Raw genomic sequence first — 26,608 nt, 5'->3', positions numbered from 1 at the left:
CTCTAGCTCTGAGCTAGACTCTTGTCATTTGCGTCCCTGTGCAACTCTACTTGTGCCCAGAGCCACATCATTTTGGTCAGCTTCTGGGCTTCCTCTCTTGACAGAGTAGCATCAAATCCCTCTAGAATAACAGGTTCTTCTTCTTTTTTTTTTTTTTTTTGGCGGTATGCAGGCCTCTCACTGTCGTGGCCTTTCCCGCTGCGGAGCACAGGCTCCGGACGCACAGGCCCAGCAGCCATGGCTCATGGGCCCAGCCGCTCCACGGCACATGGGATCCTCCCGGGCCGGGGCACGAACCCACATCCCCTGCATCGGCAGGCGGACTCTCAACCACTGCGCCACCAGGGAAGCCTGGTTCTTCTATTTTTATCATCATTCTCTTAATCATTCCAAGGAGACAGAAAGGAAACAAACCTACACCACCCCCTCCACCTTCCTCTGTACTTCCCCTGCTCCAAACTTAATCCTTTTGGTTGCATGAGTTAGTCAATAGATGCTCTTATTCATGTGAACCTACACTTGAGGTTGAAGCTGAATAAAGGAGAGGTGCTGACTGTCTAGTGGTCTCCAGGGTGGGAGGATACAGGACAACCCATCTTAGTACAGAGAGGAACTAGTAAGTCTTCTATACCTATGCATTTTAAATCTAAAAACCAAGAAACAAATTATGCTTTCCTATTACTGAATATGAAGCTTGACCCTGGTGCCTTCACTCAGTCCATGTGTTGGATGGTCCTTTCTGGTTTGATCTGCAGATGAATCACGAGGGAGCTCCACAGCCAAGGGGCTGAGAAGGCCCCACTTGTAGGTTCAAGTGTAGAGTCCTAGAAAACATTGAGGTTATAGGGTGCCTCATTAAGTGGTTGTATGGAAAATGCCATCAAGTGTCAACTAAGTAGATCTCCACAAAGTGGACAAGAGGCTTTAAAAGATTTCTGCAAAGCAACCTTGGATTGTATCTGATTCTCCTAATGCAAGCACATCCAAGCAACAGAAAGAAATTGCTGAGATGATGACACGGCTCCTCCTAGGAGAGCTCTTCATCAGCCACATGAGGTTCAAAACAATGATAAGCTAATCAGCTATGCCAAGAAATCAGTTTTTAAAATCCAAAATTACCATGAAGACTATCTGAACTATGGCTTTATATCCACTACTGTTAATGATAAACCTCTTCCTCAGTATATATTGTGCACGAAGTCATTAGTATGAGCCAATCAAACCTCTGCAGTCTAACTGCTGAATGTTTTGGAGTAATGTTAAAAAACACATTATTTATTTCATGTTATTCATTTTTTTAAATTGAGTAACACTTGTACACAATTGATAAGAAAGGAAATTGTTATTAGAGGGTACACTCAAAAATTTCTTACTGATAAAATATACAATCAAAAAAACTTGGAGACCACACTCTTCTAAACGTAGCTTTGGGCCCTAGTTCAACCATTGTAAATAGTTCTTCTAAAATCGTTTGTCCCTTCACAATTCACATTTACTGTCTTAAATGTAATTTCTTTGAATCTCCACTGTAATTCTGATAGGTAAGGTTTTTGTCATTTTAGAGTTGAGGATTCAGGGCTCAAAAGAGTTATGGTTTGCTCCAAGACACACAGTTAATAGAAGCTGATACGTAGCAGGGGGTGAGCTTCAAGTGGTCTGTAAACTCCCCAAGATTGAATGCAAAATGGACCATTTTTAGGAAGATGGTTGTCATGAGTCTAATTGTGTTCCTCAAAAGTTATATTGAAGTCCTAACCTTCAGTACCTCAGAATGTGACCTTCTTTGGAAATATGGTCTTGCCAGAGGTAAAATATAAGCCATCCAGTTTGTAGTACTTTGTCATGGCAGCCCTGGGAAACTAATACAATGGTCCATAACTCTGAAAGGGGTTCAGGACCCTAAAACGTTTAAAACCACTGATGTAATCCAGTACAATCATGAGCAGAGGAAGAAGCCCAGAGGCTGAGAGTTTCTCTAGATGATGTGGCTAATTAAGAGGGATACGTGGCTGAGTCCCACACATTCTGACTCCTCAGTTCAACTTCAAGGCCAGGAGGGGTGAATGTGGAGAAATTGGCCTTTTCCCTTCATCACTAGATTTGTTGTTGGTTCTGCCTTGGTGGTCTGCCTCGATTTGGCATGTCTCACCATTCTGCCGATGACTTTAAAGGAACAGGTGGAAAGTGTGTTGTGTCTTTGCCTTGATGATGATGTACTTCTCTGGAGATCATGGTCTTCCTTCTGCTCCCCCCTTCACTTCCTTCCAAAAGTTCACATTTGGTACTTCTGCGTCTATTAAAAGAGGGGGAAAAAAACAAACTCAACTGTAACTAAATATGTATATGAACAGGGAAATAGTTCATTGGCTTGGTAATGTTAAGCTCTCTAACTGGAAAGGGGTTGAAAAAAATCAGTGCATCTGGCACAAAATTACAAGTCAGGGAAGAATGACTCTAGGGTAAAAAATATTTGCCAAATAAGTTTGGCAAAATGTAAGAGTTTCCTAGTTAAAACTAGGAGCATGTGTGTGAATAGTGACCTACTTACAAATGGATTGTAAACTGTTGCTCGGAATTAATTTATTCAATCATCTGATCAGTATTCATCAAGCGTACACTGTGATCAGGCACTGTGTCAGGCACAGCAGTGAACAAAACTAATTTCCTATCCTCATGGAGTTTTTATTTGGGGGGTGGAGAGAAATAATAAACAAACAAAATATGTAATATGCTAAGTGGTGATAGGTGCCTGACTGAAGAAAATAAAGTGGGACAAGGAGAGTAGAGGGTGACAGCTGGGGTGGGATTTACTATTATACAAGGTGCTGAGAAAAAGCCTCTCTGGTAAGGTAGAGGGGAGAGTCTAAAAGGAGTGAGGGAGCAAGCCATGCCTAGGGAAAAAGAAAGGGCAAAGTTCCTGAGATGGGAAGGAGGTGGGCGTGTTTTAGGATAGCAAGGAAGCCAAGCTGGAGCATGATGAGAGAAAGGCAGGGCCTCGTAGGCCACTGTAATGGTTTTGGATTTTTTATGAAAGAGATCAAAAGCCATTAGAGTTCCGAGTAGAGAAGTGACATGAAATGACTTCTGTTTAAAGAGATCTTCTGAATAGTACATGGAGAATGGAATGTTGAGGGGTGGGTAGGAGTACAGGCAGAGAAACAAGGAAGGTAAGAGGCTCTTACCTGTTATAACACAGGTAGGGGAGAACGGCACCTTGGACCAAGGTGGAGGTGGTGAGAAGTAGCTGGATTATGGATATAATTTGAAGGTGGATTTGATAGGCTTGCTGATGGATTAGATGTAGGGCATGAGAAAAAGTGAGGAGATCTCAAGGTTGTTGCCTGGAGAAACTGGAAACAGGCCATTTTCTGCGGTGGGGATGGTTGTAGGAGGAGCTGACTTGGTGGGGGTGGGGCAGGAAATAAGAGTTCCGTTTCAGACATTAAGTTTGAAATGCAAATTGGTCATCCGAGTAGAGCTATTGAGCAGGCAGTGAGAAACAGGAGTCTGGAGCTCCGTGGAGACATCTGGTCTGATGTCCTCAGATGGGAGTCCTCAGAATATACATGATATTTAATGTCATGCGTCTAGTAGACTTTACCTGGACAGTGGGTGTAGATAAAGAAGGTACAAGGTCCTGAAGGTGACTCCAACATTTAGAGATGGGAAAGATGAAGAGAAACCAGGAAAGGAGTTTGATAAGTAGTGGCCACCGAGACAAGAGGGGGGCTAAATGAGGGTGGTACTCCAGAAACCAAAGAAGGAAGGGTTGAGAGAGAATGATCAAAATGTAGCAGTGCTCATGAGTCAAGTAAGATGCAGATTGAGAATTGACTATTGGATCTGATGACATGGAGGAAACCAGTGACTCTGTCAAGAGCTAGTTCCATGGTGCTATGGGGATGAAAACCAACCTGGAGTAGGGTCTGAGGTGATGGCAATTCTGTTTCTTGAGCTGGGTGGTAGTTAGACGAGCTTCAGAGTTTACATGATACAGGACATAACAGAGCAGTTCAAAAGGGAGGCGGGGTTGAGAGTGATCAGAGACAACTCTTTTGATAAGTTTGCCCTAAAGGGAGCAGACAAATGGGATGGGAGCCGAAGGAGGAGATGAAGAATACATTTTCTAAGTTTCAGTGGTCATTTGTATCTGTGAGTGCTATTAGTAGGGCACTGCCAGTACGCATGCATAAGACCGTGGTCTTTGTTATGTGTATGATGTAGTCTTTCATTATGAAGTGCACGCAGTATGAAAACTATGTTCTAGAGAACCATATGTGCCTGCCTGGGGCATGGTTCTATATGTAGCAATGTTACGTCCCACCTAGGATGATTTGATAATCTCAGTTGTTAATCTGCATCTTTGGGGTTGAGGATGCAAATGTTTGAGAATAAAATAGATTGGGCAAGCTTAATCAAAGCTCAAAGTCAACGATCTAAATATTTAGGATACCATCCATTGAATATAAATGTGTAAGTACCGACAAGGTATGAAGGATTGCTCAAACCTGTGGAGATGCAGAGGTCAGACAGGCAGAGCTTCTGCCCTCAGGAGTTCACAATCTATTTGAAACTCCCTCATGTAACGAAGAGCACACGTAAGGCAGACAGAGGGAAGGTGTCAAGTCTGTGGAGATGTAAGAGGAGAAATGATTTTGACCAAGGAGATCCAGGAAGGCCTGGCTTTGTACCTGCGCTGAACCGTTACGGATGGATGAGGTGATACTTCAGAAGCGAAGTGAGAACACGAGCAGGGGAAAAGTGCAAAAGTGGGTCCAGGACTGGAGTTGTGGGCATAGGAGTTGGGACTTGAAAGTGACTTGGAGAACCGCGTGCTGAGGGTCTTGATGGCCACCTGGAGCAGTTTGTTGGGACTGCAGAGAACTGGAAGCCATTAGTCTTTAGGAGAACCGTGACAAAAACTCCACCTGTGTTTTAGTAAGATAACGACAGAGTAAGGATGAACTGGAGAAAGTACGAGCAAGGAGGCAAGGGGGGCATACAGAGGCTGTGCCAGGGCCCAAGCAAGACAGCACACCGCCGGGGGAGGGGGAGGGGTCGCAGGGGCACAGGTGTCTGGACTTGCTGATGCTTGTGGGGCACGGTCAGCAGGTAGAAGTCAAGGCTGATCCGTGCCCAGGTTGCCGTGGGTGTGTTTACCCCAGTCGTGTACTGAGGCCTCTCTGTAAATCTGAGGGTTCCAGTCAGAACCCTGAACCTGGGCTTTTCCATGTCAAGTTCTCACTCTCAAATGCATCTTTACTCACTCCTTTGTGTATCTGGGGTCATCTGTGTAGTTTGATTATCTCTCTGATTGGATGTAAGGGCCTTTGAGGACTAGGACTATAACTTTCTGACTCTTTATATCTGTCATAGCACCTAGGACCAAAATTGTATGCATACTATATGCTCAAATTTGTTTAAAATAAAGAGTAATTTTGAGGTAACTGAGAGTAGATGTATCATTAAATAAGTCTGAAAACAGAGAACGAGAAACGGGTTCACGGGAAAATAGGAGACAGTGAAAATTAGAGAGGCCACGTGGCATAGACTTTTAGCATCAGGCTTCTTTGATTGTTTATTGCTGTGTTACAAACAACCCTAAATGGCTGAAATGCTTAGTGACTTGAGCAGCAGTTGATGGTTTATCGTGATGCTGTGGGTCAGGAATTCAGGCTTGGATAGTTCTGCTCCACGTAGTGAGAATCAGCTGGAGTATTGGCTCAGCTGGAGCTGCTACTTTCAGCTAGTAGTTGACTGGGCCGGGAGTTCTGAGAAGTCTTCACTTACATGCCCTGGGCTCCTGCACGTGGCCTCCCCTCTCCACCGGCTTCCTCACAGCATGGTGGTCTCAGGGTTGTCGAACTCCCTATGTGGCGGCCAACTTCCCAGTGCACAAAAGCAGAGCTGCAGCTCTCATAAGGCCCTGCCATGGAAGTTACACACATCCCTTCTGCTACATTCCACTGGTCAGAACGCATCACAGGGCCAGCCCAGATTCAAGGGGAGGAAAATAGACTCCACCTCTCCGAGGGAGGACTGGCAGAGAATTTGCAGCCATCTGTAATCCACCACACAGACATTCCTGAATTTGAATCCTGGCTCTGCCATTGCTGGTTGTGTGATTTTGGGTAAGTGTTGTGAACTCTTTTAGCTGAGATAATATCAATGTTATTGGGTGCTGTGAGGGAAAGAGATGATATGGCAAAGTGCCCTGGCATGTAGTAGGTGCTCAATAAATAGTAGCTCCTATTATTGCTACTGTCACACGCACTCAAAGGATAAGTTCGATGAAAATTGGCAAGAGGACGTCTGTTGGATATGACATTTAAGAAACCTTTCGTGACTGCCTGACTTTGGGAGAAAGTAGAAGCAGGGTGATTAGAAAAAGCCAGTGGCAAAGGTTAAGCTGTAAGTGGATTTGAGGGCAGTGAGCACAGCTTGGCAATGAAAGGTGAAATAAAGTGAAAGGGACTGTCATGTGGGGAAACCAGGTTAAACAGAAGGGCAGGCGGAGAGGTGGAAAATGACATATGAAAGGAGATAATTGATGAGGGCAGAGGTTTTAAAGAGGTTTCTTAAAATTTTACAGATTCATATTTAGAATGCTGTGATTATGAGCCAGAAAGCTGTTGAGTTTTGCTTTCATAACAGGACTCCATCTCTTTAACTTTTCTTGCTTCGTGATAGAGGGGTCTCTTGTCCTCTCACCTTCCAAAGTCTCCCTCTGGTTGGACACAGACACTTAAAGAATTTGAAGCTCCTCTAGATTTTTAAGTCTTGGCCTTAATTTCAGAGTACTATGAATTCTTTGCCTATAAATCACACCACTGGAGACTCTAAAACTCTGAAAAGGTTCATGCATTCCAAAAAGATTCTAAAAGAAAGCACTTTTCTGAATAACTTGGAAGGTAAATGTGATAAAAACCTACATCATATGTGAATTTGGGAGTAATTATAGCATGGCTGGGGCCAAAATCAGCAAATTAAAGTTATTAGGAACACAGCCAGGGCCCCAGGGCCCCATGCCAAGGTGTGGGTAGTCACAAGCAGAAGGCAGTCAAGGTCAGGCAAGGCAGGGGCCAGGACACAAAGTAAAGGAGCTGTCAGGTCAGAGAGATGTCCAAACCAGGGGTTTCAAGGTAGAGAGATAGGCAGGGAGTTAAAGGACTTTAGTTCCCTGGTTGGATTACAGCTCAGGTAATGCCAGACTTCGTTGCTTGAAGAAAATCTGTGATCCTACTGAGGGCTTACTTTTAGCTTCCACTCTTTTTTTTTTTTTTTTTTTTTTAATCTTTTTAATCTTTCATACTTTATTCCTTATATTGATAGGTTAAGAAAGTAAAATTTTCCTAAGTACTGATTCACAGATAATGTTTAGAAGCAGCACACAAAACATTCAGTTTCACAAACAGTAATATCCAATGATCCCCTTAAATGCAATTTTAAATCCTTACTTCAAGCTAAGTGCAAGAATAATACAATAAGTTAAATACACACAAAACCTGTATATGCTGAACTACAAACGTGGTTTCCATAGCCACACATGGTCTTAGTCAAGTACACATTTCCACAATGAACAAGTACTAACAAATATGTTAATAAAACACCACCCCAAATGCTTATCCTACCATCAGCTTTTTCAGCAATGCCATTCCTGCTACTGAAAACATTTATATTTAGAAGCTTTAATTTGACCTGGGAAAATGAGTTCTCTTAAAACCTGACAAACAGTATAAGCCCCAAAGATTTAAAATCAAATAGGTCTTCCAACACAGAAGCATTCATAGGAAACTTTTAGTTTCTCAAAGAGTAAAAAATTAAAATCAAAAAAATCACTTGTTATCTAAAGAAAACAGTATTAAAACAAATTATCTTAAGACAAATAAACACTCTTTAAAAAGGCTGTATTTTCTATCATTTTCTCCTTAAAAGAAACACAAACCAGTTCACTTTTTTTTCTTTTTTTTTTTTGCGGTACGCGGGCCTCTCACTGTTGTGGCTTCTCCTGCTGCGGAGCACAGGCTCCGAACGCGCAGGCTCAGCGGCCATGGCTCACGGGCCTAGCCGCTCCGCGGCACGTGGGATCTTCCCGGACCGGGGCACGAACCCATGTCCCCTGCATGGGCAGGCGGACTCTCAACCACTGCGCCACCAGGAAAGCCCTCACTATCTTTTAATAACTTAGACTACTGTAATCTAAAAACTTTAGAAACATGAAACACATGTCTTAGCTATCAAAGGTACCATTTAGATTTCACATATTAAACAGCTACAGTACAGCCTACAATGGCACAAAATCAGAAGGAACTGAATGGTTTGCAAGGTACTTTGACTTACATGTGGTCATTAAAATCCAGTAAGTAATTCAAAGTATGGTAATATAATGGCAGGCAATTAAAGGCTCAAATATCACTCTAAAATTGAAGACATGAAAATAGACTGAAAACTTTGTGGTTCTCTATCTTTCATTCACATGGCTAGATATCAGAACCCTACTGTGGAAAATATAGTTATTAAATATGGTTTCCCCAGAAAATAATGAAGCTTCAGAAAGTACAAAAGGTGTCAAGATCCATAGTTTGCTTCATCAAATGCTTTTCTAGCTCGTTTCAATTCTTCATTCATAGTAAGCAAGTCTTTAACCCTAGCAAACTTTCTTGGGTCCTTTCGAATCAAGAAGACGATATCTTCAACTTGTACCCGACCTTGTCTTCCAATTGACATTGCCTTGTGAGTCATTTCAGTGATGAACTCTATGACAGGGTCTTCAAGAATATCTACTAACTCAGTATAAGGATTCTGGTCATCCCCAAACCCATACATCATACACCGTAATTCTTTAGAAAAAAGTCTCTTTCTTTTACCCTGTCCACCTTCTGCACCTCCTCCAATTTCTTCATTTTCTTCCTCAAACGTGGGGTCTTCTTCTTCATCTGCCATCCCAGCAGCCAGCCACCTCCAGAGCGCGCCCGCCTCCCACGGAGCGGGTTTTACTACTTCCCAGCTTCCACTCTTATACCTTGATTTCTCTCTTCTCTCTAGTTAGGTATCCATCTCTCCATCACTTGGCTTATTCCAAAAAGTATTTAAGGCCATTTAAGAAAATGCAGACTATGCAACCAGATGAAAACACTTGAGGGAAGGAATTTGCATAGATAGAAAACAAACATAGGAAAAAGATTAAGCCAAGGGGAGGGTGATAAACAAAATGCACACCATACTTTCTCATTCACTCATGGACCACACATTTGTTTCTGAGCTTCCTAGCTGTCAAGGCAAAAATAAAAATACAATCAGTTACATGATTTGCACAGTGTTCAGAAGATTAAAAACAAAAGCAGAGTGCTCAGGATGGGTAACATAGTAAACAATGTTTTCACTATCATCTTCATGGTAAATCCAACAACGGTTTTTCAATGTAGATTGATATTATGACTATAAAGAAAAATTCAGTCAAAATTAATAAAACAGTGCAGTTCATATGTATAGCTCTCTGATGATTTGGCCTAATACAAGATTAATTTTTGGATTTTCTAGAGTAATAGATTAAATGCCCACTCTGGCTATAAAACAAAACACATCTAAAGTTAGTAAAGCATCTAATTTTAATTTTTAAGCTAACTTTAATCCATGTCATTTCCTGGTATACTCCCTGAGTTAAACAAATGGATTTCTAGGTAACTGATCAAGGTGGTTTATTGTTGGTTTTAAACTAATTATATTTTTGTAGGGTATCTACCAGAAATTATGACTTGTTTTAGAATATTCTTAAGTAATCTTTTTCCACGGCTCATCTCTCACCTATTTCTTAACAGTTTTTGTCAGTTCTCTGTATGTAGAAGTGAGCTTATCCTTTTCTCTGTCTCATGGGGGAGTGGAAGGACTGACGCAAGTGAGAGAAGGAAGTCCCAAATTCTATGAAAGTGTCATAGTAACTAGGGATCTGTAGTGAGTTCATAATTCTTAGTTCATGATGGATTCTCATCTGTGGAGTCAGAAATTAAAGAAAGGTCAATAAGAGCTATAAACAGTCCTATATTGTTCTTAACAGGTTGCTTCTGGTGGTAATAGTGTAAAACAGTGGCCAGTGGACAGAGTGTTTGAAAGAAGGAATCCTAGCAGAAACTGTTCAAATTATTAAATTGAATGTCAAGTAATATGGGGTTTATATGCTTAAAACTTTGCTTTTCTGTACGGTAACTCATTCAATTTATGAACATTTCTGCCTATTGGTAACTCTACTACAACCTTGGTGGCTAGAGGGGATGGGGAGATAAATTTTAAAATGTAAGACACATTCACTATTCTTCAGTCTTAACAGTCATCTAGTTAGAAAGACATATGAAACATGTGAAAAATGTGTGTGTATAAAGGAGTACCAATGAGCAATACTGAGATGGAAGTAAAATATTTGTAACATATGTAACAGATAAAAAATTAATATCCATAATATATAAGGACCCCCTTCAAATAAGTAAGAAAAAGATAGTCCAGTTGAAAAAAGGATAAAAGTTAGAAATTGGAATTCTACAGAAGAAATATGGATGATGCTCAAACTGTTCAAATCACTATACAGAGACATCAAGGAAATGTGAAATAAAATAATGGGACACACTTGAGTTGCTTCATAGGGTGTGAAAGTTACCTGAATCCAGCTCTGCCCAGGTGAAGGTAACATGAGAGCTGGGGACCTGCTATTTGCTCAGGTGGTGGCACATGTCATTAAGCCTTCTTAATGTGAGAGATTCCTCCACAACAGAGTGTGGGCCTGGTGTTTAAATGATGTGTACTTTTCATATGACAAGGCCCCCAAACAACTCATCTGGAGCTCCAGAGATAGCCTAGGAAAAAAGCTGACTGAGTTGTCCCTATTTGAAGCGAGTGTGTATGTCACCAAAATAACATATTCCTAAGAGATCTTCAGAGGTAATTTTGACTGTATGTTTTTTTTTTTTTTTAACCTTACCACTTCAGAACCTACACTCCATTCTGCTACAAGTAACATGTGATTTTACTGTGCCACTTTTTTTCACTCATTAGATTTGTAAAATAGGGAAGGACTGCTAATAACAAGTGTTGGTGAGAATGTGGGGAAACAGGCATTACCATTGTCGATGGTAATATTGGTAGCCTTTTGGAGGGCAGTTTATCAGTATCAAAATCTCAATAAAAATACACTTTGGCACAGCAATTCTCTTAGAAATCCATCTACAGACATACTACAAAAGTTCATTGAAGTGAATGTACCAGAATGTTCATCACAGCAGTTTTTATATTAGGAAAAAACTCTCTTAAGTAGGGGAATGGCTAAACAACTATGATATATACATTCTGTGGAATGATATGCATCCATTAAAAAGAATGTATAGATCTGTATGTGCTGACCTGGAAAGATTTTAAACAGAGGTTCTCAAACTTTAGTGTGCATTAGAATCACCTGCAGGACTTGTTAAAACAGATTGCTGGGCCCTGTCCCCAGATTTCTGATTCAGGAGGTCTGGTGGGGGGCAGGGCAGAAAGAATTTGCATTTCTAAACAAGTCTCATGTGATAACGATGCTGCTGCTGGTACGGGGTCTACCCTCTGAGAACAGCTGTTCCAGAACTCAGCTTTCAATGAAGAAAACCAAGTTGCAGAGCATTATGTACAGTACGGTCCTAGTTACCACAAATCTCTGCATATTTGAATGGACATAAACTCATGGAAAAAGGCTCAGAAGATATACTATAGCAAACTGTTAACAGTGCTTCCCTCTGAGGAAAAGCAGCACTTTTGCTTTGATTCTATGCTTCTGTATTATTTCAGTTTTTTACATGGGGGATATATTTATGTTTTACTTATGTTAAAAAGAGAAATTATAAAAAGAAACAGAACTAATAAGTCTGTTCAGTCGTTTTGAGAGAAACAGGGCTAGAGTTTGGATGAGAAAGACGGATACTGATGGGTGACAGAGCCACAGAATCCAAAGCGTTCATTTTGAGTTTTGCTTCGCTCTCAGACGCTGGACACAGGGCCGCTTAGATCTGAGGCACCTCTTTACTTCTCCCAGAGCCTGTTCTCTCAGATTTGGGATTTGATGTTTCTGCTCCTTGCTCTTAACCCAGTGCTGTTTAAACCTGCGCTATCTACTAACTTGCACAATTTGGGCTCCTGTCCTTGTGGCCCTGCCCCCCGTGAAAGCCCCCCATAGTCTGACAGTCATGGGTGGAGCCGCCATTTTGTGTCCTCCAGTTGTTGCAAGGTGTTGGGATGGGGTGGTAGCTTAGGATAGGACTTTGTAGGGGTGAGGAGTCGGAGCTGTGACCTGAGGGAAGGGGGTACTCACCAAGGGAGCTACACCTCCTGGCTAGCCTTTGTATGAACTTAGACATTTGGTAACTGTCACTGTTTATTTCATCAGCCTTTCTTTACTTGAATTTGTATAGTAAATGTGAGAGAGGAGAAAGAAAAGTGTTTTACTCCAACTACCATTCCTGCTACTACTACCAGCCCCACAACCATGGAGTTGTGTAACACTTCACCCTTTGCACACTGTATCTACACGTATTCTCTACTTAATTCTCAGACTCTGGAGGGAAGTGTTATACTTATGTTCTAGATATGGAAACTGAAGCCCATAAAGATTGCTCCTAAGTAGCAGATTTGGAAATCACATCCAGTTTTTGTAACCTCAAGTCCAGGCCCAAGAATTCAGAAATGAGAAGGACCTCTCCCTGTTCTCCTCAGGGTATTATTTTAGTTTATTTTAGTATTTGTTAATGGGGTAAAGAAATGGGCGGGGGAATATAAATGTGGTGAACATGTTTTAGCTCTAAAGCTTCTAATTGGAAAGTGGCATAATCTTAAATAGTTTCATTTTGTTTTTCAGTAATGCGCACATTTCCTTTCAACAAAATAGAATTGTATAGGTAGCTCATAAATCTCTTGAATGGGGGGCCTCTGGTGTCTATAGATAGAGATAAATCACAGTGAGAGGACACTGAACCATGAAATGATTCTGTTAACATGTCCATCTGCCTAGAATATATTTTCAAATCTCCAACAGAAGTGTCTAAATTATGAAGGGAGGTGGCCTAGCAAAGTTGATACATTGGTATTTGATACTTTTAAGCTCCTCCATCTGCTGCTTCTGCTTGTGTCAAGCGCGGCCCAGTGGATGGAGTACGACATGGCCTAATGCTGAGTGGCTGGAATGAACCATTTTAACATGCAGTGAACCCAGAGATTCCTTAAGCTGTGTTATCTTGTGAAAAGTAAGATATTAGTGCTACTTGCCTGGTCTAAGAAATTGCAAAAATTGCTAAGAGTCATAATGAGAATTTTTACCACAAAGAAAACAAATTTAATGAGTTCTCGCTTTAAGCCCAGTACTGATTCTGATACTACCTACAATGGGATTTGGAAACCTTCCTTAAAATTGCTTTTGCCTTTTCAAGTTGCTTTGAATGTAGTCTCAGAATTTGGGGTGGGGACTAGTAAGTTTGGGTGGCCTGTGTGTTCCTGGGTTTCCGTACACGGCAAGGTGCGAATAGCTCTTTGTGTCTAGGAACCTTGCAGATGCCAGATGACTGCTAGGGGACTGTTATTTTTCTACGTTTTATTTTAATGCCTCTAGCACAGGTGACTTATCTTTCTAAATGAGAACAAAAGTGAATACTTCATTTTTGACTTGGCACATGGAATGGTTCTCTTCCAGTGGTTCGCAAAGCTTGGTCCCTGAACCAGTAGCATCAGCATCACTCGGGAGCCTGTTAGAAATGCAGATTCTCAGACCCTAGCCCAGACCTACTGAATCAGAAACTGGAGGTTCGGCCCAGTGATGTGTGTTTTAACAAACGCTGTGGCCTATTCTGATGCTCCCTGAGGCTTGAAAACACCTGGGTGGGCCATTCCCCCTTGACTCCTTTCCAAGCCCTCTGCTGCCTTGGTGCAGGCCCTCATGAACCCTGACCTGAGCCATTGGAGCAGCCCCTCCCAACTGGTCTCCCTACCTTCAAGTCAACCTCTCCAATCCATTCTCCATGTCACTGTTGGCCTTCTTAATGAAATGCCAATTTTGTCTAGTCACTAGTGGAGCACTCAACACTGTAGAGGGAGACCAAGTTTCTCCCCTTTACGCCACTCACTCGCAAGGGGTGGCCCCAGGCAGTGGATGCAGTAAGACCTTGGTAGTGACGGGGGCATGTGTGGGGGGTGGTAACCATTACGAGAAGGAATATTGGGTAACTGATCTTTCTTCCTTTTCTCTTAGATGAGCTTGTGTGGTGTGCATGTGTTTTCCTGGAGACCAACTTTATTTGCTAAGACAGGATCAAGAGGGTCAAGATTCAAGAATGGCTCTCTAAGAAGGATCCATAGAGGCTACTCAGTGTGCTTTTAGTATAAGCCTGAGGGCTGCCTGGAGCCTAGGCCAAAGGGGTCTTCTCAGATCTCTGACGTCTGACCCATCTCGTGCAATGACCATCCAGGTGTTTAGGGTCAAAGCCTCAGCTGATAATTAACAGAGAAGCCTGGAACAGTCCTTCTGCATTTCTCTCTTGGGAACTAGAGGCAAATGTAGGGATCTGAGAATTCTGAGACCCTGGGTCCTTGCTGTATATTATCCTAACAAACCTAGGATCTTCCTTTTGCCTCAAATCCCTGAGTGACCCATGATTGCCCACAGGATGTAGTCCAGATATCTTGCTACAGCCTATAAGGCCCTTCATATTCTGGTTCCCACTTGCTTTTTCTTGACACTGCCCAAATGCACCCTGCTCTCCACTCATATCAAGTTTCCTAAGGAAGACATGCTCTTTCCTAGTTCTCTATGTTTTTCACATACTGTATCCTTAGCCTGGAATGCTCATTGCCCCCTCGTTCTCACATATTCCACATCTTCCACATTCCCCTTGGGCCCTGCCACTAACCACATGTTGACCCTCCTTTAAAACCCAGCTCATATTTCACCTCCTCTGTGAAACCTTCTTCAAACCCATCAGGCAGGATTGGGCTCATGTATTTATCACATAATGTTGGTCTAAGAAATACTTTTTGTGACAATTGCCTTATTTCCAGAGTAAGACATTCCCAAGCTTGAAATGCCCCCAATTTCCTGGGCCATAGGTAAGAGGCCATAAGAGGCCTGGAGACTCCACTTTGAATGGGGAGGGTGGCTGTGGAAGCCACAGTGTGGTGCTGGGCCAGTCAGATTTCCTCTCTTAGAAATTTTAACTGAGACATAGAGAGTCTTCTAACTGGTGGTATAACATCAGTATAGACTGGTTGGCTTATGAACAGCAGAAACTTCTCTCTCACAGTGCTGGAGGCTGAAAAGTCCAAGGTCAAGGCGCTGGCAGATTTGGTGTCTGGTGAGAGCCCACTTCCTCATTCATGGACAGCAGTCTTCTCACTGTGTCCCCGCATGGACGAAGGGCTGAGGGAGCTCTCTGGAATCCCTTTCAAAAGGGCACTAGTCTCATTCATGAGAATTCTGCTCTCACGACGTAATCATCTCCCACAGACCCCACATCTAAATACCAACACATTAGGGACTAGGTTTCAACATAGGAATTTTGAGGGGAAACAAACATTCAGTCTATTGCAGTATATGAGCTGAAAAGCTGGAAAGAGTTGGGGCTGGGATGGCCATAATGGACCTATAGCAAGATGGATAAGTAGAGCCAGCTGAGGGGGGAGAGAGAGAGACAGAGACAGAGAGAGACAGAGAGAGGAAGGAAAAGAGAACAGAACTGACTAGGAGTCGGTGAGACAGCGTGGTTTAGGAGTATGATCCAAATTTTACGTACCTTTCCTCTTCCCAGCCTGGTTCACTTGGGACCTGTCTGAATGTAATTTTGTGTTCTCAGGTTTATTGGAATGCTATAGCCTTAAATAAAACTCCCTTTGCTCAAGCTATTTGAAACAGATTTTTCTTCAGTGCAAACAGGAGAGCTTTAACCAGCCCATCTCTGGGAGCTTTCTGAGGGAAGATAACAAGGCTTCTCCCCTTTGTATATTTTGTATCCTGGTATTAGTAAATTTTGAATGAGTGAACTAACATTAGGCACTAAGGACGCCGCAGAGCATCTAGGAAATTATTCTGTAGAATCAGAACTGAAAGGTGTAGGGGGAGTGGGGGGGGGGGTTGACTGCAAAGGAGCACCAAGCAACTTGGTGCTCGGAGTGATGGAAATGTTCTCTATCTTGATTCTGGTGGTGATTACGTCTGTATATGTTTGTTAAAACACACACAATTGTACACCAAAAAAGGGAGCGTTTTGCTGAACATAAATGATAACTCAATAAACTTGACCTAAATAAATGAATCAATTAGAAAGAAAAAAGAGCAAAGTAAAATAAGATTTTCTCCATAACATATTAATTTCCTAATAAAGAATCTCAAAACATTTTTATTGTTTAGTTTACCCACTTCTCTTTTTCTTTTTTTCCTGTGCCCTTAGTCTCCAGATAATATGATTTTGCTTTCTGGCATGTTCGACATTATTCAAAGTGCTGCCAAAATAGAAGGTACTAGTTCTCCACTTTCTACTTCTGAGTAGTGTTAGAAACAGAAGATTATGCTTGAAGAGAAATGCATCCACTTTCCTGAGCTCTAGGTTCTGCTGGACCCTCATTTAAACATTTTGCCTATTAACTATTTGATTTAAGGTCTTGAAGCAATATTGATTATACTATCCTAAGCCAGCATCTCCCAGACTTAAACACTGGTTCATAGGATGTTTAAACAGGGTAACTGAAACCAACAACAATTACAGCTTATGAAGCTTGCTAGGGTCAAATGCATTTGGGAAATTCTGGTTTAAACAAAGTAAACAGGCCTTTTTGTTTTTGTTTTAGTTTGTCTGTTTTTTTAATTGAGGTATTATGACATACAACATTATATTAGTTTCAGGGGTTCAACATAATGATTTGATAATTGTATATATTGTGAAGTGATCACCGCCATGAATCTAGTTAACATCCATCTCCATACATAGTTACAAATTTTTTTTTCTTGTGATGAGAACTTTTAAGATTTACTGTCTTAGCAACTTTCAAATATACAATACAGTATTATTCACTGCAGTCACCATGCTGTACATTACATCCCCATGCTTTATGTATTTTATAACTGGAAGCTTGTACCTTTTGATTGCCTTCACCCACTTTGGCAAACCACCCCCTTCCAATTCCTGCCTCTGGCAATCACCACCAATCTGTTTTCTGTATCTGTGAGCTTGTTTTTTTTTGTTTGTTTGTTTTGGATTCCACTTAGAAGTGAGATCATGTGTTTTTTGTCTGTCTTTGTCTCATTTCACTTAGCATAATGCCCTTAGGGTCCATTCACATTGCTGCAAATGGCAAGATTTCATTCTTTTTAATGGCTGAATAATATTCCATTGCATATATATATATTTCATATATATATAGATATATAGATAGACACACACACACACACACCCCACATTTTCTTTATCCATTCATTTGTCCATGGACACTTAAGTTGTTTCCATATCTTGGCTATTGTAAATGATTCTGTGATGAACATGGGAATCGGATATCTTTTCAAGTTAGTGTTTTCATTTTCTTTGGATAAATTTCCAGAAGTGGGATTTGTGGATCATGTGATAGTTCTATTTTTAAGTTTTTGAGCAACCTCCATACTGTTTTCCATTGTGGCTGCACCAACTTACATTCCACTAACAGTGTATAGGGTTCCCTTTCCTCCACATCCTCGCTAACACTTGTTATTTCTTGTCTTTTTGATAATAACCATTCTGACAGGTGGGGGTTTTTTTTGTATAAATTTATTTTATTTATTTTTGGCCACGTTGAGTCTTCGTTGCTGCATGCGGGCTTTCTCTAGTTGCAGCGAGGGGGGGCTACTCTTCGTTGTGGTGTGCGGGCCCAGTAGTTGTGGCGCGCAGGCTCAGTACATGTGGTGCACGGGCTTAGTTGCTCCACGGCATATGGGATCTTCCCAGACCAGGGAATGAACTTGTGTCCCCTGTGTTGGCAGGCGGATTCTTAACCACTGTGCCATCAGGGAAGTCCCCTGACAGGTGGTTTTGATTTGCATTTCTTTGATGATTAGTGATGTTGAGCATCTTTTCATGTACCTGTTAGCTATCTGTGTATCTTCTTTGGAAAAATGTCTATTCAGATCGTCTGCTCATTTTTTAAATTGGCAGCAAAAAATGTTTTTAGCTATTGAGTTCTTTGAGTTCTTTATGTATTTTGGATATTAACCCCTTATCAGATGTAGTAAACAGGTTTTCTTATTTCAGGACTTCCTGATGTCTTAGAATAGAGTCTGTGAAATGAGATACTGAGATTTGCAAATGTCTTAGATTACTGCCAATCCCATTTCATCCAAAATTATCAGGTATTTCCATCCCCTTCCTACATCTTTGCTTTGGAACTTGATTTAATTGAATCATTACTGTTACTATGACTTATTTCATGTGTACTATGTCCTAAATACTGTGTTGTTGCATTAATTTTATTTTGTTTTATTTTAGAAAGGCATGGAGCTAGGGCTTCTTGAACTTTTCATGTTTATGCCATATAACACATACATTAGTTCAGTACTAGCTTATTTTAAAAATAAGTCTTTGGTGCTTGTAAGGAAGGCTCATTGTCAGGGCAGGAATGGTTTTCCTACCCTTTTGTTTTGACTTCTGAGGCATGTTTCTTTTTTTCTTTTTTTTTTTTTTTTTGTGGTATGCGGGCCTCCCACTGTTGTGGCCTCTCCCATTGCGGAGCACAGGCTCCGGACACGCAGGCTCAGCGGCCATGGCTCACGGGCCCAGCCGCTCCGCGGCATGTGGGATCCTCCCAGACCAGAGCTCGAACCCGTGTCCCCTGCACCGGCAGGCGGACTCTCAACCACTGCGCCACCAGGGAAGCCCTGAGGCATGTTTCTTAAGGAATTGTTTCATGCTTTGCAGAAAACACATAGTGCCATAAAACCAGTAAAATCTGTGCAGAAAACAAAACACACAATGAATAGGTTAAACCAGTGGGCATTCTGTGGGTGTAAAGGTAGAAATTTTCATCTTAAATAATAGTGCTTATATTTTGTTCACACAGGGAAAAATAAAACAAAAATAAGCACCTCTGTGTGATTCTGTATATAGTTACAGTGGTCATGGCCTTTAAATACTCTCCATCATTTATGTTTTTTTAACAGCAGAATTTTGTAATCTTTACTAAATCCAAGCTGCAATGAGTGAAGACCTTGGAGGTACCGTTCCATACTTTTTATGCTAGCCAGTGTCATCTCCTGGAAGGGATTATTCATAGATCACTTGTAAATATTATTCCTAGAACAGTGATTGTCACTCTAGACAAATGAAGTGATACAAAAAGTTGGAATGGGTTTCCCATCTATACCTGCTGTCATAGAAAGAGACTTTCACTGAAGTCAGGAGTGGGTGGTATGGAAAGTAATGTTGGTTCAAGACCTAAATGAACTGTTCCTAGTACAGACCGTTTAAATGGCAAATAAATGGGTAACATAGAGAACCTTGGACCGATATGAATGGGTCCTCTATTATTGATAGACTACTTATTCAGAAAACCCAAGCTATGTTAATTCTGGTCTCATGGTACCCTAAAAAGCTTTCTAGAGTAGAACTCATATGCTTATGTTTATCTAAGAGCTTCCAAAGTCCACTTTGGTAAAATGAGGAAACATTTTATGTAGTCTGCAAACCCTGTAGCTTAAACAGTCCTGCCATCATACAGTTTGCAGCTGTCATTAGGTTGTGAATGTGGGCGTAGTCACGTGCCTGGCCAATTACAGGAAGCACAGGAATAGATCATCAAATCATTACTGGAGCCTAAAGTGATGACCATCAAAAAGGCAAGTGGGAGTAGTTAGTATTCAGTTCTTCACAGGTGGATAAAATCATGCCTGGCCAGTATAGCCAATTACCTGTCTTGTAAACATAATTCTTTGATCTCCAATCTCTTTTGTAGCAGCAATTTCCAGCATAAATTTCACCAGCGGAAAAAGAGTCAGGACTCTGATACAAAGGGGCTGTTTTTGCTTTATAATTTATTTATTTATTTGGATCATAATTCTGTTTCTGGTTTCTGTATATTTTAGTCTAAAAGATGAGGACTGTTCTGTGAGCCCCCTCCCTGCCCCCCAAATATGGGCCATTTTATGCGTTATGTGGTAAATGGGCTCCAAAGGTAAATTGTTACTCTGCAAAACCTGCTGCTCAGCCAGGCAGGGGCGGCTAAGATACAGTGAGCACCAGCTCTGTTTGCTGTTGTGGAAAATGTCCTGCTGACAGGTCACTGCTGAAGCCCAGTGTCATCAAGCGGCACAGGTTCTTGCAGCCGCGGGTCGGAAGGCTCCTGCTCTCTCTGCTGTTGGTCAAGTAAGCGTCTGAAATGCGGGGCTCTGGGTGTACCTAGAAGCCCAGGCTTAGCAGTAGGTTTGAGGGCTTTGGAAGCACACATACTCTATTCTAATGATTGTTAGGGTTAATCACATCATTACCAGACTGTTTTTCAAGCATATTGTGCTTTAAATAGGATTTCCCAGGAAGCTAAAATTTAATGGTGTTTTTCACTGACCATACTGCTTTGTGGTGATCTCTTGGGCAGTCAACATCTGTGGCTGATGCAGAAAAAAAAAAAAAAGTTACTAAATCAATGTACATCAGTTGCTGGTTTTCAAAGAGATTCTTGATTTGTGCCTAATGTAACTTATAAGGGTAACTGTACTGTGGCTGAGTGTGATTGCACAAAGAACTCACTGAGCACTGCTTTTACAAATGAAAGCCGGTTAGAGGGAAGTGGTCCTTTATAAATGGCTTCATCTATTCATGCAACTTAGGAAACCATTTCTTTTACGCTGGTAATTTAAGGATAGCTCTGCTGGGAACTAGGAATTTTGTTTTAACTGTACTGTTTTATCTGATTACAAAAGTAATATATGCTGACTGAAAAAATTCAGACATTACACAAATATATGTCTTACGGAGAATGAAAGCCTGCCTTAATCCTACCCCTCAGAGAGTAGCACTGTCAACAGTTCGCTGCACATTTGTATTTTTCGTGCAGAATACACACACACACACACACACACTCTTCTGCAATTTGCTTTCCCAGCTAGCATTTAGAGAAAATGTATTTTAGACGGAAATGTTCTGATATATCATAAAAGAAACTAACTTTTCTATATGTTAGATTTTTCAAATTATGTTTGTGTTCCTGGAGTAGGTTAAGATGAGGCATTTTCAGTGCCTATTTATCTCCATAATTATCCAAAGGCCCTGAGAGGCCATGGGTGGTTTATTAGATAGATGTAGAAAGAATAACTTCAGTACTAAGCTTTTACCTACATAGTGGTCTTCCAATGCACAAAGCATTACAATTATATGGAGACAATCTGTAGCCTTGGAAACAATATGGCAGTAGTGACATCAACAGCAATTATGTGTAATTTTTATCCCCAATTTATCACCAAGGTAACCAGAGCAAGGCTTGAAATTTTAAGAATTTTAAAATCCTATATTCAGCAAGAATGTAGGAAAGGATTATACACGCAGGATCCCTTCTACGATTCATTCTATTTCCCTTATAAAACAGCTCTTTGGAATTCAACTAGCAGACATCTATTTTTGGCAACAGCTGAATGCTTTAGAAGCTATTAAATAAGAGTCCAAATATCCTAAACACTAAAAAGAATTCATTATGGTGCTTAAATTTTATGATGTTCTTCCCTGTTAGAGTATCTTCTGCTTTAAACAGCAGTTATGGGACACACCCTTTTACAGAAGCAGAAGAAAGGGGACAAGTGCACCATCCTTTGGTCCTTTGTAAAGCAGGCACAAACTGGCTCATTCCTGAAACTAACAGCATTGTTACCACTAACAGCAATCATAATTGCCTATTCCTAGGTTAAAAGATTCTGGTCAGTTCTCTGTGCAGATGTCAGAAGGCTGGAGGTGGGCAATGGTGCCTCTAGTTGAAAATGGCAGTTAAAGTGGCACATTATGTTCAGATTATTGGGTCATTCCTGATAAGTTTGGATAAGTTGAATACTGATGCTGAGCAAACGAGTAAGTGAAAGAATGAATGAAAAATGCATAGATGTGCATCTTTATGCATTATTGCTACAATAAACTGACTCTTCAGTTTCCCAAGAATCCCTTTTGTCCCGCAGCTGAGCAGTTCTTGTGAATTCTTCACTCACATATTCTGTTTTTAGTTCCTTCCATAAGTAGAGAACTCCATGAAACAAAGACCACAGCAATGACCACTCCACAGCTCCTTGCTGATATACAGTGGAAGAGTGTTCATACCATTCATCTATCCTCTTAAATCTAGGGGAAAGGACTGAAGGAGAGGCAGAGAGGAAATGCCTGTCCTTCTGGGATCTGTTCAATTTGAATGTCCACCGAGCACCCTCTATGTGCCATTCCCGCACAAAGCAGTGAATCTAACACGAACATTCAAGGGACCCAGAGTCTAGTTACAAAAGGCAGATACGTAAGTATAATTATTGGTGGAACTGTATGACATTCCCAATGTTTAAATGTTTTTGACCTACAAACAGCAGCAGTCTCTTGTGGTTCAGCCCAGTATGTGTCAGTGTGGTAGTTATGATAACAGAGAAGTATTCGAGTCCAGTGGGGGTGTCCAGAGGGAGTGTGGAGCAGGGAGGGAGAGAGGCAGGCAGAACAGGGTATTTTTCTGAGGCCTTCACAGAATTTTGGTGAATGATAGGGAGAAGAAGAAAGAGAAAGGAAACTTTGGGAAAGGTGTTTATGGTAACATGATTTATTCCCTAAAGAGAGTGGCCTAGGCTTTTTAATTTTTAAAAATAAATTTATTTGTTTGTTTGTTTGTTTGTTTATTTATTTTTGGCTGTGTTGGGTCTTTGTTGCTGCACATGGGCTTTCTCTAGTTGTGGTGAGTGGGGGCTACTCTTTGTTGCGGTGCACGGGCTTCTTATTGCGGTGGCTTCTCTTGTTGCGGAGCATGGGCTCTAAGCACGTGGGCTTCAGTAGTTGTGGCACGTGGGCTCAGCAGTTGTGGCTCGTAGGCTCTAGAGCACAGACTCAGTAGTTGTGGCGCATGGGCTTAGTTGCTCTGTGGCATGTGGGATCTTCGCGGACCAGGGCTCCAACCCGTGTCCCCTTACATTGGCAGGTGGATTCTTAACCACTGCGCAACCAGGGAAGTCCTTTAAATTTTGATTTCATTATTGTGTTAAATATTTAAAACATACAGAAAAACTTAGAAAATAATATGACACTTGTGAATCTCCTACATCTGCTTGAATTCCTTTCCCTTAATGAATAAAATGTAATAAATAGAGGTAAAGGACCTCTACCTATCTCATTCCTCTCTCTCCATCACACTAAAATTGGGGTGTATCTTTCCCATGAATTTTTGCAAACTTTTATTGCATATGCATATATTAATAAAATAGTACATTGTTTGATTCTTTTAAAATGTTACATAAACTGTCTCATACTATACATATTCATTTGTAGCTTGCTAAACATACTGTTTTTGAGGTTTATCCATGCTGATGCATGTAAATCTAATTTGTTCATTTTACCTGCTGCATAGTATTCCATTATTCAAATACATCATACTTTATCCATGTTCTTATTGATGGGTGTCTACATTGTTACTACAAACAATATTGTAGTTGTCTTCTTGTGTACATGTACAATGAGGATTTCTCTGGAGGACATACCTAGAAGTAGAACAGCTATGTTATTGGATATGCACATCTTCAATTTAAACAGGTATTAGCAACTTGCATTTCCACAGGTTTTTTTGTCTTTATTAATTTATGGGAACGTCTTATAGATTATGGAGACTAATTCTTTATTGTTTTATGTATTGTAAGTAGCTTCTCTAAGTCTGTGGCTTGTATTTATCTTTATTATAAGACATCTTCATTTTTGAAAAATAACTTAGCTGGGAATAGAATGCCATGTTGAGAGCTCTTTTTTCTCAGTATGTTGAAGATGTTATTCCAAAGAATGCTGGCATCTGCTCCAAGTCTCTGTCTGAAGCCCACCTCTGCTAAGCCAATGGGCTTCACCCATTTCGCGGGTCCTGAGCTCATAGGAGCCTGCTGAAAATCATATAACCTTCTGCCTAGAAAATGTATAAAATGTTGCCTATTAGTTTGAGAGATTGTGCATGCTCAGAAGCTCATCCATGGCCCCAGGTTAAGAAGACTTGTTATAGGCCCTCCAAAGGTGGGCGGTCTTTCCTTGTGGGAGGCAGACCCTATCTTTCCATGTAGAATTTCGACCCTTTTCCATTTCTAAGCTCCAACTCTGAGGAGCAGGGCACTGGCCTGTGTGTGGGTTGAGTACTTCTTTTGTCCTTCCAGTCTAAGGAGTAGCTGAAGGAGTGGCAAAAGGAAGAAGTTGGTCTAAAGCAGAAGAGATCTGTAAAGGACAGTCCATATGGAAATTGAAGTGGAAATATAAGTTGCTAAGATGTTACTTATCCATCTGTGTAACCACTGGTGGCTAATGGTACATCTGTACCCACATGGTATACAAGAAGAAGGGTGTTTGAATGGGCTTTCCAGTATGAATTATTTAGATGTCTCCACATTAAAGCAGACCTATTATAGAAGATTCTTGTTATCCAGGTATTGGGAAGCTGCAGGATAGCACTGTGTGGGATTAAAAGGAGGTTACAGAACCGAGCAGAGGGCTGTAATGGGGAGGTACCTGGGTCCTCATGGGCCATGAGACCACTCTTCATAGCCCAGAGGAGTGCAAAACCTTTGCACCAATTGGTCTCCTTCGCATGTTGAATAGGATTATTAATAGGAGGAAGTCCTGGGGGGAATACACAGCTACTTCTTCATCTTCAACAAACTTACTTGGCATCCTTCATGACTGAGGCCCTCACTGGGTGCTGGGATATAAAAATTCACCTTAGGAAAATATTCATTCCCCATCCCCTCTCCCGCATTGTTGCTTCAGACGGTTAAGAACGTGTGGTTGTTCTCCTTGCACCTTGCAAAAGGAATTGAGCTAAATTATAGCTTTCCATTTATAAAACAGTGGTAGTCTAAAGCTGCAGAGTGCAAAATTCAGAGATTGCCATAGTAACTCTGCTTTTCTCAGGAAGTAATCGAAAAAAAGGCACTTTTTACAAAAATAGAATATTGATGTCTATAAGGGAATTAATTTACTGACTGATAGAGGGGAAAGACAAAAGATGAGCCATTGAGCTGCATTTTAATGTGATTGTGATTATCCCCAGGGTGGCAAGTAGCTTAAATTTGTTCTTCTATTTTTGTAGCAAAGAGCACATTTCAGCTTGGTTTGTGTATAGAAATAGTTTCCAGAACAATATAGCGTAATAAGGAATTAGCACATTTGGTAAAACACTGAAAGGCTCCACTTTGTTTCTTGCCATTATCAGTTTGACGAATGTTACAATTGCTTGCAAGATATTTAATCGCTGTTCATGATTAGCACAGCAGCAGTACTATAGGAATAGCTTGTGAGCGTACTTTTAACAAGGAAATCTAGCCTTTCACAGGTGCCATCATGAGACCAAAGACACAAATATATGAAGGAAAAATGATTAGGTGAGCAAATAATAATTATGATAATCATGTCCTAAAAATACTATTTGGAGAGTTGATAGAATTTTGATGAAGGCTTATAAATGTGTATATTTATATATGCGTTGATATAAATATATGCCATATATATTTCAGGGCTTGTTCTCTGTGAATTTTCTTCCAGAGAATTAGAATCATTCCAGGGGTAATTTGTTTTATTTCCAAATCAGGTCCCAGGTGGCTAAAGAGTAATCCAAATGAGTGAATCTCAGACAGTGAAATATTGGGTCCTGTGACGGGAATGGGGAGGGGAATTTGAGGATACAGCCTTCCCCAGAGACCAGCCAGATCATACCTCTGGTACGGTTGGTCTTAGATGGGAGGAAGTGAGAATAATATGGTTCTTCCCTCAGGACTATTTTCTTTTTAACAAGAGAGGCAAATCCTTACACCAAAGGACTAGAACTCTAGGAGAAAATCTCAAGCAAGATAACCTGCCATGGGAGTTCAGGATGGTTGGTGACTAGGAGCTGTCTCTAGCTCTACTTAGGATTTATATCTCTTACAATGTTTCTTATGCTCTGGAACAGTGTGTTTATGTATCTGCTTTCCCTACTAGATTATGAATTCATGGAAGGAAGGATAGTGTCTTAATTATCTCTGGAGTTATAGACCTAGCACAGTGCCTGAAATAGAGAGAATGGGAAATAAATGCCTGAATGATTAACTTATTAAATGAATGAATCCACTGAGGCAGGCTCATGTCCCATTTTCTAGGACCATCCTTGTTCCCTGGACATTGCCAATGGCTTGGCTGACATAACAGTTACCTTCAGTGCTACTGTGACCCTTAAAATAACTTTCCAGTAAGTTTCTTTTTTCTTAAAAAAAAAAAGAAACGGAAAGGGAAAATATTCACTGAATGCTTATGGTAAGCCAGTCATTGAGCTGAGCACTTTACATATTATTATATACATTTAATCCTTCAAAACCCTTGCAGAGTAGGTGCTATTAATATGCCCGCTTTTTTTTTTTTTTTTTTTT

General features: G+C 40.9%; 2 protein-coding genes across 2 annotated transcripts in view; one reads left to right on the top strand and one right to left on the bottom strand.

Moving 5' to 3' along the window:
- Window positions 1–26,608, top strand: part of MYO3B (myosin IIIB) — a gene marked incomplete at both ends in the record, with an annotated part of 389,659 nt that overhangs the window by 48,743 nt on the left and 314,308 nt on the right. The window lies entirely within an intron of this gene.
- LOC308622109 (transcription initiation factor TFIID subunit 13-like) lies at window positions 7,377–8,977 on the bottom strand. The gene has a single exon (XM_081243225.1). It carries the CDS (start codon window positions 8,941–8,943, stop codon window positions 8,569–8,571), a length of 375 nt encoding a protein of 124 aa, XP_081099351.1. The 5' UTR covers window positions 8,944–8,977; the 3' UTR covers window positions 7,377–8,568.

This window comes from Mesoplodon bidens (genome assembly GCF_964165515.1).
Source record: "Mesoplodon bidens genome assembly, chromosome: 8".
NCBI classification, from domain to species: domain Eukaryota; kingdom Metazoa; phylum Chordata; class Mammalia; order Artiodactyla; family Ziphiidae; genus Mesoplodon; species Mesoplodon bidens.
This window is presented reverse-complemented; position numbering and strand designations above follow the sequence as displayed.

What these genes read in the sequence shown, in the direction of transcription:
- LOC308622109 (XM_081243225.1), bottom strand. Translation starts at nt 8,943, where the DNA reads ATGGCAGATGAAGAAGAAGACCCCACGTTTGAGGAAGAAAATGAAGAA.